This window comes from Drosophila tropicalis, unplaced genomic scaffold (assembly GCF_018151085.1).
Source record: "Drosophila tropicalis isolate 14030-0801.00 unplaced genomic scaffold, ASM1815108v1 contig_878, whole genome shotgun sequence".
Classification (NCBI taxonomy): Eukaryota; Metazoa; Arthropoda; class Insecta; order Diptera; family Drosophilidae; genus Drosophila; species Drosophila tropicalis.
In genome coordinates, this window is record NW_027173374.1 from 4245975 (window position 1) to 4260220 (window position 14246).

At 38.2% G+C, this 14246-nt stretch overlaps 1 protein-coding gene across 1 annotated transcript; it reads right to left on the reverse strand.

The window, feature by feature from the left end:
• Positions 1-471: 471 nt before the first annotated feature.
• On the reverse strand, positions 472-1499 carry LOC137585037 (transmembrane protease serine 11B-like). The gene has a single exon (XM_068300684.1). The coding sequence runs from the start codon at positions 1449-1451 to the stop codon at positions 675-677; it is 777 nt and encodes a 258-aa protein (XP_068156785.1). The 5' UTR covers positions 1452-1499; the 3' UTR covers positions 472-674.
• Positions 1500-14246: the final 12747 nt, after the last annotated feature.

Sequence of the window (14246 nt, forward strand, 5' to 3'; positions counted from 1 at the left end):
AATGTATTATCTATTAATGTTTATAAAATGGCCAGTAGGCCGCTGTGAATTATAATTAATAAATAATTTATTGCGTGGGAAACAAAATGTTAATTTGATTTTAATTTTTATATATTTTTGAAGGGCATTTTGGAGACTTGCAAAACTTGAATTTATTGTATTTTCATTTTGCTTTTATTTTTTAAATGTTTAATTTTTATGTGAATGTTGCTTTTGAAATTTATGATATTGTTGTAGTTGTTCTGCCCGTCCGGTTGTTCGTCCTTGTTGTGTGGACATGTGCATATTTCATGACAAAATTGCATATTTTAGCGCAAAGCCAAAGCCAAACGGCAAAGCTTTTTTGCGGCACCCGTCATCTCACCCTATCCCCGAATCCCTCCTCCCGCAATGGGTGTAAATTTCAAGCCAAGTGTAACACCTTTTTGCTGTCATGATGTTTTTTAGTTGTATTTTTTTTTCTGTCGTTGCTTTTGTTTTTGCTGCTAGTTTTTATTTCATTTATTTTGTTTTTTGTTTTCGTTTTTAGACTAAATTTACATACATCATAGTCAAAATGCTGGGTAAAGAGAAGGATGTGAACGAGTTTATATACCCACAAATTGAAAGAAAATACAATGTTAACAAAAACAAGCGAAATATTGATTTGCTTCGTACGTTTTCCCCCCCTTTACTTAAACAAATTGTTTAATCATGCGTTGCAGATAGTCGCGAGCCTTAAAGATATTCGCATACAGATCGCCATTGGTCGCTCCATTCACACAGTGTGAACCGTAAATGTTAATGCCACACAAATGATCCTTGTGCAGAAGCAGATCACCCTTGGCCGTTTGACAGTCCTGCAATTTGCCCGTGTTCTGGACACACAACATATTAGCCGTAATATAGACATTCTCATCCTGTGCATAGCTACGTTTACAGGCTCCATTGGCTATCACTTGAGTACGCAGGAAACTCAAACGCTTTCTCGACATATACATGGTCACATTTTCCAGTGGCTTGAGTGATCCATCACATAAACGAATTGGCTGAATAGCAGCATCATGAATTGCTGCCTTGAGGACAATAAGGACTAGATCTTGGGCAAGACCTGAACCAAAGATGAGCTGAACTATCTTATACCTACGACTACGACTGGCCTGAATGTTGTAATCTGTAGGCTTTGCCTTTTTGGCCAAACATTGTGATGAGCTGAGCACCAGACGGCGAGAAATCAAAGCTCCTGTGCATAAAGTAGCATTTTTTCGAAGCACTTTGACCAGAAAATGAAGCGATTTCTTTGGTTTTTTTGTCGGCTTCAACTTTAAAAGAGAATCAATGTCGGCAGGTATAATCTCCAGGCTATCTTCTTCTTTAGTTCTGGCTGTTTTCTTTGGAGAATATGGCACTAGATACTCAATAATGCGGATTATTTGATAGGGTTGACCCTGGCCTGGTATATCGCCGACCATGAATTGAGGCACGGCTTGGCCCTGTTGTGTATGCGCCACTTGTTGGAGAGCCAAACGCGCTAAAAGTATGAGAAGCAGGCAGTTTGGCTGCATAATAAGAAGAGCTAAACAAAAATTCACGGCAATTGCAGGCATCCAGATGCTAATCAGCGCATGAAAATTGTTAATTCGCTGCGAATGAAATATTTAACTAAACAGAATTGTTGTTTATTTTTCCAGTTTCTTCATAAAAACATTAATATATTGTCGCATTTTGTAAAGATTGGCATAAAGATCAGCATTTTGACCGCGTGAATGACAGTTGGAGCCGTAGATATTGATGGCATACAAACAATTGTTTACGAGAAGGGAATCTCCACGAATGGTGGCACATTTCGAGGGTTTCAAAGAGTTTGTTAGGCACAGCATATTGGGTGTAATGTACACTGATTCATCCTGCAGATAAGTAGACTTACACGCGCGATTGGTAATCAATTGGGAACGTCTTCTGCCATAGTAGCTAAGATACGGGCTAGCCATCATCATATTGCCATAGCTGCCCATCTTCAGGGGCTGTTGACAGATGCCAATTGGCTTTATACCAGTTTCACTCGATTTTAGGCTAATAAAACTTATTTCTGGATAGATGCTTTGATGTAAGGAAGCCGCTTCTAATGTTCTGCCAACACTAATGAATACTTTTAATTGGCTGGCTTTAGTTTGATTGGTGAAACAGCTACCAGAAGTGATGACTAGACGCAATGCCACCAAAGCGCCACTGCAATGGATTGAATCTTTTACCATTATCTTTACTATAAAAGCCAAGTCAGCTGGTCGAATGGAACGTCTTTTTTTATCATCGGATTTCAAGAGCTTGAAACGATTTATGATACGTACAATTTTCACATTTTTAGGCATTTTTGGATTGGGTATATCATGGCCATTTGTTGGATATAACACATTCAAAACTCTGCAATCCTGGCACAGGTGGTTGTTGCCATCTGCCCATCTGTTTTGTATCAGCCAAAGGCAAAACGTTAACAAGCAAATATCAACTAATGCCATCAGCGGACTTTGACGTTTTGTTTATGGCCATTTGATGCGCTTGTCAAAGCAAAACGAGACCTTTTCATCCTCTAACAGGGCGTATGCGTAATCAAAATGTTTTGCAACGGTAAATTGCAAACATAAACACTGAATGAAAGTGGTACGTGTATAGGTCAGTCTCTCTGTGGGTGTGTGTGTGACTATGAGTGTGTCTGTTGACAATATCTCATGTCTAATGACCAAACAGGCAATGGACAAATAAACATTTCGCTTCGGAAACGGAAGTGCAGCTCTTAGCATTTTGGTGCGTGAAGCTTTTCCTCCTTTTTTTTTTTTTGATTGTGTGCTTGCTCGTTTTACAATCCATCTAAAAGCATTCGTGTTGGCGCTTTTCAAAGGATAATCACCAGTTGAATGTGAACAGGAACTTGAATTCAATATGAAGTCTACTAAATTAACTATAAAACCAGGTTTTTTTTTATTTAAAGAGCTTTAAATTAAAATTCAATGACTGAAAAGGTAACTCTTAAGTCCCAAATGTTTATTTTTTTGACTTTGACCATTTTTATTTTTAGCATAATTATGGAAATTTTTCACATTTCTTGTTTATATTTAAAATGCGCAAGCCAACCCAAGAATTAAGTTAGTCGACTGTATAAAAGCGTAAAAATGTTTAAAAATCGGTTTAAGAGTGGGGTACAAAAAAAAATCGACTCCAAAGGGCTCCTTTTTCCTCTGTGGTCTGTGTGTGTGTGTGTGTGCTTTTTTAAGCATTTTCTTTCTTGTCAAAGCCAATCGGCCTCTTCATTTATATCATGGTCGATTGCATGGGCAAGGCCAAATCAAGCGCAGCTAACCACAAGGATGGCCCCCCTAAATGGCAATGCTTATTTGGCCAACTTGAAATTGCTTGTTGTTTTCATTCCATTATCGGGTCCATATATAAGTAAATATATATATATATATATATATATATATATATATATATATATATATATATATATATATATACTTACTTGCTACTGTCTTGGGCCCACAGTCAGTCAGTTGAACAGAATGAAAGCAGCTGCAGTTTGTCTTGGTGGTCGGTTCTTTTGTTTTATTTTATTGTAATTCAAATTAAAGTTTTAAATTGCTCGGAAGCAATAAAAAGTTTATCAAGTGAAAGACTAAAATAAGACGGCCTCTGACTTTTTGGCAGTTCGTGTTAATTGTTTTGGGTCAAACTAGGCTTAAAGTTTTGGCCAAAGAAATGTGAAAATGGTGCCACATTTCAATGGCCTAAGCTCTTTTGGGCTTCATTCAAGGCAAAAGTAATACAAAACAATGGCCAGCACACGCCAACACACACACACACACATACAGGCATAGACAGTCAGCAAATAAATCAATTGGCTTTGGCTAAAACGTTTGAAATTGATTTCAAGTTCTTTGGCCCATTGTTTTTATATGCAACAAAGGGACAATTTTTCATTTCAAACGATAACAATAAAAACAACAACACATCCTCAAACACACACACACACACAGACAGACAAAGAGAGACATACACACATACACGTAAATATAGGTATGTGTGTAGCCCATGCATGTAAATTGGCCGCATTGTTTATGAGCTCCCCATCAGGCTAGGAGGCCTGTAACGCCTTTTGTTCTTTGTAGCTTCTTTCCCCTGCTACCGTTTCCCTCTCCGGCTCCCGGTGTCTCTTCTCCTGCTGACTTTGCCCTTGGCCATTGGCCATTGACTGTCAATTTTAAGAGTCGGCCATAAATTCAACAAATGAGCAGAGTCAGCCGCAAATCAATTCTTCTTCATTTATTTAAATGCACAAGCATATAAAACGACAAAAAAAAAGACAAAATTGCAAATTGTTTAAAGTGAATTTAAATAAATGCTATTTAAATTTTAACTCTCAGTGATTAAATTTTTAAAATCACATAAAGAGAAGAAGCTACTTATGGATGTAGCAGAGGACTCGTTTACAGATCTGTTTTATAGTAGCTCCTTTTTTAAAGGATAACCAGCAATTATTCTTTTATCTACGTACATACGATGTAGTACTTTATTAAATTTCTTTCGTGAATATAAGGGAGTATATTCAAAACTTAATTACTCAATTTCCTGACCTATACTTTTACTATATATTTCCATTATTCTTGTCTATAAATTCTTCTGTTTTCTGTTGCTAACAAACAAAACTAAAAGTACAGAAGAGCGGAGACTACTAAACCTTTTGGTTGGAATTGCATACATTTATATACTTTAAATATGGGTTAGATTTTCTGTCAAGTTTGATTTGGTTACGAAAGATATTCTAATGAGCATAAAAATCATTCCAAATTATAAGGTTAAAGTGACCTACAGTATATGATTTGATTGCTTTTGAATGGACTCTTTCACAGTTTACTTGCCCCATTTGGGATGCATGACTGACTACTGGGATTTACATCTCTATGCTCCATTTTCAAACCGTAGAATAGCTATGCTTATGCAATCGAAAGTCTTTTTTGGTTCATCGATACTTTTGTTCGTCGGTTAAGTTTCCATTGATTGGCTTCTAAATGCAGAGCTAAATCCTTTGAACAAATTGCCATACATATGCACATGGCCACATGCATACATACAGACACACATACATACAAACAAGCCCCTTGGTTGTTACAACAATTGTTGCATTGTTTTCGTATAATAAAATTAAACTTATGCACTTTCGCTGTAGGGAGCTGGAAAATGAAATGAATGTGGGTGTGCATTTGTTAAGTGGCAAAAGATTGAAATGAAAGCAAATACACGTACTACAAGGCAAAGTGACGTGCAGCTTATTGGTTGTGTCTGTCTCTGTGTATGTGTATGTGTGTGTGAGTGGGTGCGGTGCCTTGTGTATGTAAGTGAAATGAAATGGAATGAATCGCTTGCCATTGCTTGTTGAGGGCGTCCGGGTTCAAGGAGGGGGTACGAAGGGAGGGCTTACCATACGCAAAGATAAAGTTAAAAGGGGGCGCCAATGCAATTTGCTCGAGGTCAGCTCAGCTTTTCCTGCAATTTCATTGATAACTTATGTCATTCAACAAATGAAGTTGACATGAAGTTGGCTTCATCCCCCTTTCGACCTTCTCTACAGCTATTGCTTTCCATTTTTGACTTGTCTTTAATACTGGGTGCAAAATAACTCTGACCATATTAAATGACATGGCAGCCTTTAACATCACACACACACACACATGGCTAACATCAGGTTGCTTGTCAATTATCTAATTGAAAGACCAAAAACACAAATGAGATGCAACGCGTGCGATCTCTGTCGCTGACTTTCAATCTGGCTTCGGAGTCGAAGTCGAAACCTTTTGCTATTTCAATTTAGTCTTTGACATCTCTCCTCTGTGTCACATGCAAATTGAAAAATCATCGTAACCCAGCCAGCCATCCAACCAACCAGCCGATGCCAGGGCTGGCAAAATGAAATCAACAAAAGCAATGTTTTGCCGGAAGCGTTTTGTAGCCGCCCAAACTAATATTGAGGCAGGCGCGCAGCAAACTGTTTCCGCCAGGCGGCAGATGGAGCTACTACGACTACATTGTGGTAGGTATAGAGAGAAAACAGGGCCAGTAGTAGGGATTGGGATTCGTATTGGGCCTGGGATTGGGCTTGGAATGGGTTGGGACCAAAAAATGCCTTAAGCGGCATACTACAGTCGCAATTTTTGGCACGCAAAAGCGTACAAAGTTTTTGGCACTGCTATTGTTGTTGTTGGCAACAAAAAAAAGATGCTTGTTAAACAGCGGAAACGGAAATGCCAACAGTCGCTCAAAGGGACCCTGATCCAGTACAGGGGAACACATCTAACTTAAGCAGGGGAAAAAGAGGAAAGGGAAAAAAAGAAAGTGTAAATCAAACTAATTGAATGTTTTTGCTCAGCGCACAGCCGGTGCCAAAGACATGATGGCTTTATCGAGTTGGAAGGGATGCTAACAAAAAATATAGTATTCCAAAGCGCGAGTGAAGAAAAAAAAACATATCAACTCCATATACTGATAAGAAATTCAATTTCATTTGCTGCCGAACACGAACTGCCGCATATCCTTTAAACCCTTTGCCTTTGGTCACATCTCTTTCACCCTTTCCTCACTCTCCCTCTCGTTGCCTCATGCCATATATGCGCCCATACAGTGCCGAATATTTAAGCCTTTGTCTATGTTTTTAATTAAATTTAAGCATCTCAAAATTAAGGGAAAAGTATCTCCTTCGTCTAATATATGTTAAATCAAAAATAATTCAAGTAAAAGTGGAAGCAGAGTCTATTAAAAAAAGCACTAATAAACCTGGTTAATTAATTTAAAAGGTTATAAAATGTGACATAAAAAATTAACAGTCTGATGTAAACTATTTTAAAGTTTAAAAGCTATTTCTTTGAACTTTGAAAACTCTTGTTTGTGGATAAAAGAGAAAGTTCTCTTTTTGCTCGATAAAAATATTGTTATTTAGGGTCTGTCTATTCCCATAAACCCAAGATCCTTCAGCTTTAGGATATTCAAAATGAAAAATATCACAAAATAATGAAAGATTCTAGGCCTCACGTTTATAGAATTTTCTTGGAACGGAACTAATTTAGTATTGCAAGAATTTCCTTATTATATTTTGCAAGATTGTTGCAAAAATCAAAGACTAATTTAAATTGGCGCCAGGTATTAAGTTAATGGGCCATCGTTAAAACAGTTTACGACTTCCCTTCGACATGAAGGAAAGGTAAGAAAAGGTAGTCGGAAGTCCTTACCTTGGTGCAATGGCACCTTGGCATCGATGCATTTGTCTGTGGCAGCAAATTGCCGTTAATTTAATGAGCATTTTGGGCCATAAAATCACTTGGCATGGCTCAATTGCCACCATGCTGGCAGCTGGCACAATTTATTTGACTGTTAATTAGAAATTTAAATTATGCGCTTAGCCTTTGGCCCACGCCCACTACGGTTAGGCCACTGAGCTGAATGCTCTTCAAATGGCAGCGGGGAGGGTGGAGGGTGGATATGGGGTTGAAAGCCATTCAATTGCCGCTGCACAATATTAATTGCAGGCATCTCTGGTTCTTGCTCCTCTGACCATCAACCAATGCAGCAGCAATTTTCTTTGGTGCCCTGGCGAAAATCGAAATAATTTATAATTTGGCACAATTACGCTCAGCCGCAGGCTGTCGGTGGCGACGGAGACGGCGATGGGTTTGCATCTTGCTTTGACTCTCTGGTGCTCCGTGCTCCATGCTCTCTGGCTTATATGGGTCATTTGCTTTGGAATTGCATTTTATTGATTTTCTTCAACTCGAACCCAATGGCTGGGAAGTTGTAAGTAATAAACTTTCACTTGTTTTGTCGCCATCGTCGTCGGGTGAATCGAAAGAAATAGTATGGCAGTGTGTATAGGTAGATTGTCCAGGCAAGAGGATATGCAAGGACGACGTTGTCCAAAGTGGTAAACACATTGCTCAAAGCCAAACATTTGGCACACTGCCCACACACACCGCCCCTTCTCTGTGTCTTGTATATGGAATTCCAAGTGGTTTTTGGTCGAAGTTTAAGCTTTGAGCTTGGCAGGGTAGTGGGGGAATTTCTTTTCTGGCTGTTTCCATTGTTTGCCTAGAAATTGGGTCGATAGCCTTTGGCTGGCATTTGAAATACTGGAGATGCTCGCCACTCTCTGATGGCCATGATGATAATGATGATGATGATGAGCAGCAGCTTGCCAGCTAGATTCTTGGCCATTGTTTTAGCTGCTCTGCATGTAATTTCCTGGATGTTTGTGTGTCTGTGTGTGTGTGTCTGTATTGCTGCATGTGCAACACAACTCCCTCAAGTTGCTGTTACAGTTTTCTGGGAGTGTGTGTGTATTTTGTTTTTTATTGTTTTTTTTTTTTTTTTTGGTTTTTGCTATTTGTGTATCTGTTTGTTGTAACACTGATTACTCCTGCTTGTTAGTGCGTTTGGCTTTGCGGTTGTTATGTTCGTTTACATGCCTGTATTTGTATGTTTTCTATGCATGAGCGTGTGAGTATATATGTATGTATATAAGTCTTCTCAAATACCTACCTCCTCCTTCTCCATCTGCCAAAGTCTCCAGCTTTTTTGCCAAAATACACATTTTAGCTTAATTTGCAACTTGTTAGCTGCCAACAAAACATTTCCCTCCCAAAGGGGGAGGGAACGTCTCCAAACTAAACGTAACCGCCCGTACCCCAATATACCATCGTCTTGGCCAAAAGCTTATGTGTAAACAAATCAAAACTCGAAACTTTAGTTGTTTTTGGGCATCTTGTTGCTAAAATTTTCGTTATAATGAGCCATTGGCCCGAGGGGCCCAAAGCTTCCATCTAGGGCAACAAGTTAAGCCCAAGACAAAAGGGAACAATACGCGACTCTTCTGGTTATTTTCCATTGTTTAAAGGTTCTCTACGAAATTTAACAATAGTTTAAACAAGTATTTACGGCTACTGTTTAAACTTTAAAATTTGCTTTAAATAAAAGAACAAAACATTAAAAACATTTGAAGCATTCATTGCAATCTATCTATTCATTCAATGTGATTCAACCCGATAAGTATGCATTACTTTTTTGTTCAGCTTGCTCTCAACCCCTAATTATTTTTACAAATAATAGTGTTTAATGAGTATTTGCTGATAGTAATTGCCATTTGATATGATTCCACGACTAATCATTTCAAAGACAAAAAAATAACAAACTGAATATGTGAATCACTTGTTGCAAATGAAATATTTCTCATGCAACTATGAACATAATCCGTTTTGCCATCCATCCAACTTTACTCCCAAATGACATCGAATGATGTCGTCGGTGTCCTGTTGTCATGATTCCCTCATTTGTAATTTGCCATAAAATAAGCATAAATTGGTTCAATTTACCAAAAGCTCCATTACAACTGCACAGCGTAAAAAGACAGGCCAAAGAATGGCAAAGGCAAACCCAGCAAAGTATACAGTTACAGTTGTCAACATCCCAAGACCAGACCAGAGTTCCATATCAAGTACAGCAGCCGCGTCCTCATCGTCGTCACCATCGTCCGTCGTGGCAAGTGCATTGTAATGACCAAGAGTAAGAACTGGAAGCTGGAGTCAGCAATGCTGACAGCCCTGCGGTTTCTGTCACGCGCATTGAATCTGAAGCCGATGCCCAAGTCGAAGCTGAGGTCTCGGTTGCATTTCACTTGACGTCGTCGAGCTGCTTAATGTCAACTGTTGGCATTTTGTCTTAGTGGCCAACTGCAAAAACGAAAAGAAAGAATAATGCTTTTGGAATGGAATTTATGATGAGACTTTTTTGTGCTTGCAATGCGAAAATCGCCATACTTAATTCGTGACTTCAGCACTTTCTAAAAACCATAGTGAACCATGGTTAGCATTTTCACAAATTTCAAATGAGTAATTTCGTTAATTTTCAACGCCATTTGCAAAGTTTTGTGGGCTGTTGGCGTTTCCGGTTGGCTCGAAGCGTTGTGAGAGTCTAACCAAACAGCATGTATCCAACTTTGGCTCATTACTTTTGGTGGCTGGACTCATGCACTCAGAGAAAAAATGCATAGCAGCCAAACCAAACGGAATTCATTGATACAAAACAAACTAATTACTTATTTGATAGCCTAGCAAGATGCATTCTAAGTAAAGGATCTAATAAAGGATTTATATTTCTGTTATTTTTTTAATGCTTAAGATTTACATATACTTTTAGAATTGCAGAAAGTTTTGGTTTGAGTGTCGTTGCGTATTTTATGTTACGACAGCACATTTGGCTTTTAGTAATTTTTAGATTTTGCTTCTATCAGCTGGACTCTACATTGGTTTCATGCCACCAACTCCGCCAAAGGTCCGTCCAACGTGTTTGTCGACTGGGTACATTTATATACATATATGTACTATATAACTATATATGAATATTTACCTATATATGAATGCATATACAATTTTTGGAATTTGGTTTTAGAGTCAGGTCTGATAATGTTGTTTTCTTCGTATTTCGGTTTATTTGTACAGGTATTCGTACTGTATGTGTGTGTGTGTGTGTGTTTGCTTGTTTACCATGCATTGCATTATATAATTTGAGTTTGCAAAATCAACATGTGGCAAATGAATGGCCCCGGTGGTGGATAGTTACTACCAATGCGGCTGTTGGTCACGCTGTTGCTGCTCTTGGCAATATTTACTACATGCCACATTGGAAAAGTATAGCGCGTCATTATTGGTCTGCACTGCTCGAAAAGCCATTGAAACACCCCTCTTCTAACCTCCTAGCGGAATGGAGGGGTGAGTGTGTTTGCATATTCTGTGCCTTTGCCTCAAAAATACATGCCCAAGCTAGAGCCAAAGAGCCAACCTTGTGTGCAATTTAAATGAATTTGTTTAGTCAACGCTCTTGGAGTTTTTGGTTGCCATTCAAAAATTACCTTCCATCTTGATTCACTCACCGACAAATTTCATATTCATAATTTAATTAAATTAACATTTTGTGTTGAATTATGTACTTGCATGTACTCCTTTTCCCTCTGTCTCTCTTGGGGGGCATAAAAAGCATCTATGGTCCAAGGGATTTAGATTTTCAGCCTCATACCTTTTACCGCACGCGGCACGCAAGACCCATATACTAGGCCACTCCTTCCTAGGCTATTTTATGGGGGCGAATGTATTTCGAAAATATTTAGATGAGCGCTTTAAATGCAACAGACCAGAAAATTCCACCAAGCACCAAGTAGGTTAAATAAATAGAAAGGGTCCTGAATTTATGTTGGGGGGCCATATGCCTCAGCAGGTTCCGCAACGTATTAAATTAATAGGGACATATCCCAGCCTATATATGCAAATCGTGAAATCGTTTTATTCAACGTTTTTACAATGTATCTAACGCTTAAACTCGACAGCTATTACAATTAGAAAAAAATTTTATCAGAGATTTGCATCGAATAGTTGAAAATATCATTCTAGATATATCTGAAATTTGATTCAGTTTCATCATCGTATTGGAATGGATAGAGGATTTATCACCCCATCAAACAACATATCCGTTTATTTCCTATACATTTGGTAAAAGGTATCATGAAATCATTTTGTATGATCCTTTTCAAATAAGAAGATAAGAAAGTACACTTCTTTCCCATTCCAAATATAAAAACATATAAAAATTGCATTGTTTTAAAAATCTACAATTTCTTGCCAAAAAAAAGTAAATTATAAATGATTGCCTACATGAAACATGATTATTATATTTACTTAAATATGTTAATCTTGTTTGACCAACTTGTTAAACGACAGAGAGACAATGTTTCTGTTTGTTTATCTTAGATTTTTGTTGTTGTTGTTGTTTTTTAAACAGCTTTTGTGGCATCGAATTGCCCGCAATCACACATCCGCACTGTCGAACGCACACTCCAGACTTGCACACGTACACACACACACATACACCTGGCCAGTGTTCTGGACAGGACATGGAAGCTTTGTCACTTGTAGCAATTTGAAGTTTACAGGGTCACTTGGGACCCTGGTAGCACATAAAGGACAGCAAAAACTTAAAGACAATGGGCAGGCAGGAACATTACAAAAAAAAAACCTAATCTACTCAACAACTTACTGGAAGAGAGGGAACTACACACACACACACACACACACACACACACACTTAATGTATACGTATTTGGGAGTGTGTTGGTTATTGTCTTGGGCATCACCCAGAGACTGGCTTCGATTCGAAGACGACAAGCGACAAGTTTTGCAAATAAAACCAATACAAGCGACACACTTAAGTATGAACAAATAACAAACTAAATAAAATGCCAAAGATACCAGCCCAAGGGGCACAAACTGGTAGTGGGCGTGGGTCTTAGATTGGGTTTTTGGGGCTGAGTATAAGTGTGTGTGTGAAGGGGAACCGTAGTATGAAGGGGAGCTATGTATATGAAAATCAGCTTTTGCTTTGCATGCAAAAATTTTTACTTTACTTAATTTTTGGTGGCTTTTTGTTTTCACTGCTTTGCTGTTGTTGATTTTGGTATTTTTTTTTTTTTTTTTGCATACAGCATCAAAGTTTTTGCTACTTGAAAATGTGAAGAAGATAAAAATAATGGAAAAGTTTTACTCGCTTTTTTGTTCGCATATATATATGGAGAAAGAGAGAAAACTGAAGGAAGGACTTTTCGGATGGATGGATGGATGAATGGATAGATGGATCGTCGGTTGGTTGGAATACAGTCAGTGGGTGTTACTTGCTCAGTCTATATACAGAATAATATGCTAGGTTTGCTTTTGCTACTTGCCGCAGCTGCAACGTCTTAAGGTGGCATCTACTTAAAGTTCAACTTTGGCTTAAGCTTTTCTTGCTGGTGCTGCTGCAGGTGTAGGTCCATGTGTGTGTGTGTGTGTGTGTGTGTGGCTTTATTTGTGGGTGTGACACTTTGGTAACAAGACCATTTTATTTATTGCCTTGGCAGCCAGGCAAATCTTAGTGTTGCACCACTGGGTATTCTCTTACCAGAAATGTAATGTTTGTTCTACTTTTTCGGTTACAGAAACTTGCATTACATTTACAAATTTTTTCATACCAAGATGAGTATTTTCTTGAACTTGTTTAAAGCGCATGTTATACATTACAGTAAAGTAATTAAAATATTCATACTAATCGGCTTACTCAAGGCATAAAGTTTCTGTTTTTTTAATAGATGTTGTTATTACAAATAAGAGATGTATTTTTCTGTAGAACATTTCATGTCTTACACAAACATATGTATGTAAGTAAGATAATGAATTTGTTGATATCAATTCAATTGATTAACAATCTACATCCTTTTGGCAAAAACGTTTACTAAAAACAGTTCTCAATCTGTACAATCAATTTAGAGGCAAAAAACACTAGAGAAACAATACGCTAGATGGCGTCCAAACGGTACTAACAATAAGTGAAGCAAATGCAGTGCATAGCATTTTATTTCCATTTCAATTCAGTTTCTCTGCCAGAATTGCACAAACACACGAAAAAAAATTGTGTCTAGGCCAGTGGCAAAATCTGACGTTGTTTATCATGGGATTGATTGTGTGGCATACGTACAATGCACACAATGGCAAATAATCAGATTTTGTGAAATGCATGAAGGCATGAACTAGGTGCTAATGTTATTTGATACACTTCCTTCGCTGTGTTTATTTGTCGTCATTGTACCAAAGCGAGAAGTAATGTTTTGGTAAGTGAGTTGAATTTTTGTTGCCGACTTTCGGGAGCTATACTGACATGAAACGAGTTAAGTGAGGCATCTCTAGGCTCCTAGGCTTAATCGAATGCAGACCGGGCCAGAGCCGAAACCAGATCCATTGCACACCCCTCTCGTGTGCTGGGCCCACTGCGGGCTGGGGCCTCACTTTGCGCCGTGGCTGTGATTTATTTACCGTTGAAATTATCTTGTTTTGCGGTTTGATGCATCGCATTGCCAAAGTAACTTTATTTTGCACTCGAAAACCTTTTTGCACTGCGCCGCGTAGAGATAAAAATTTACGTTTTCTTCTTCCATTTCGAATTTTTTTTTTCTACCTCTCCAAATTTTTCTGTTTTTATTTTTTTTCTTCTTCTTGTTGCCACTCTTCTGGGTTTTTTGTCTCTTTCTGTGTGTGTGTGTGTGTTCGTTGGCTTTTCGTGTGGCTGGTAACTTTTTAACTTGGGTGAAAATTGACTTTGGTTAGATAGTGAGAGAGATGGGATAGGCGTTCTTTTGTAGAGCATAAAACTTTTGTTTT

Coding starts and splice junctions, on each gene's coding strand:
- LOC137585037 (XM_068300684.1), bottom strand. CDS start 1,451: ATGGTCGGCGATATACCAGGCCAGGGTCAACCCTATCAAATAATCCGC.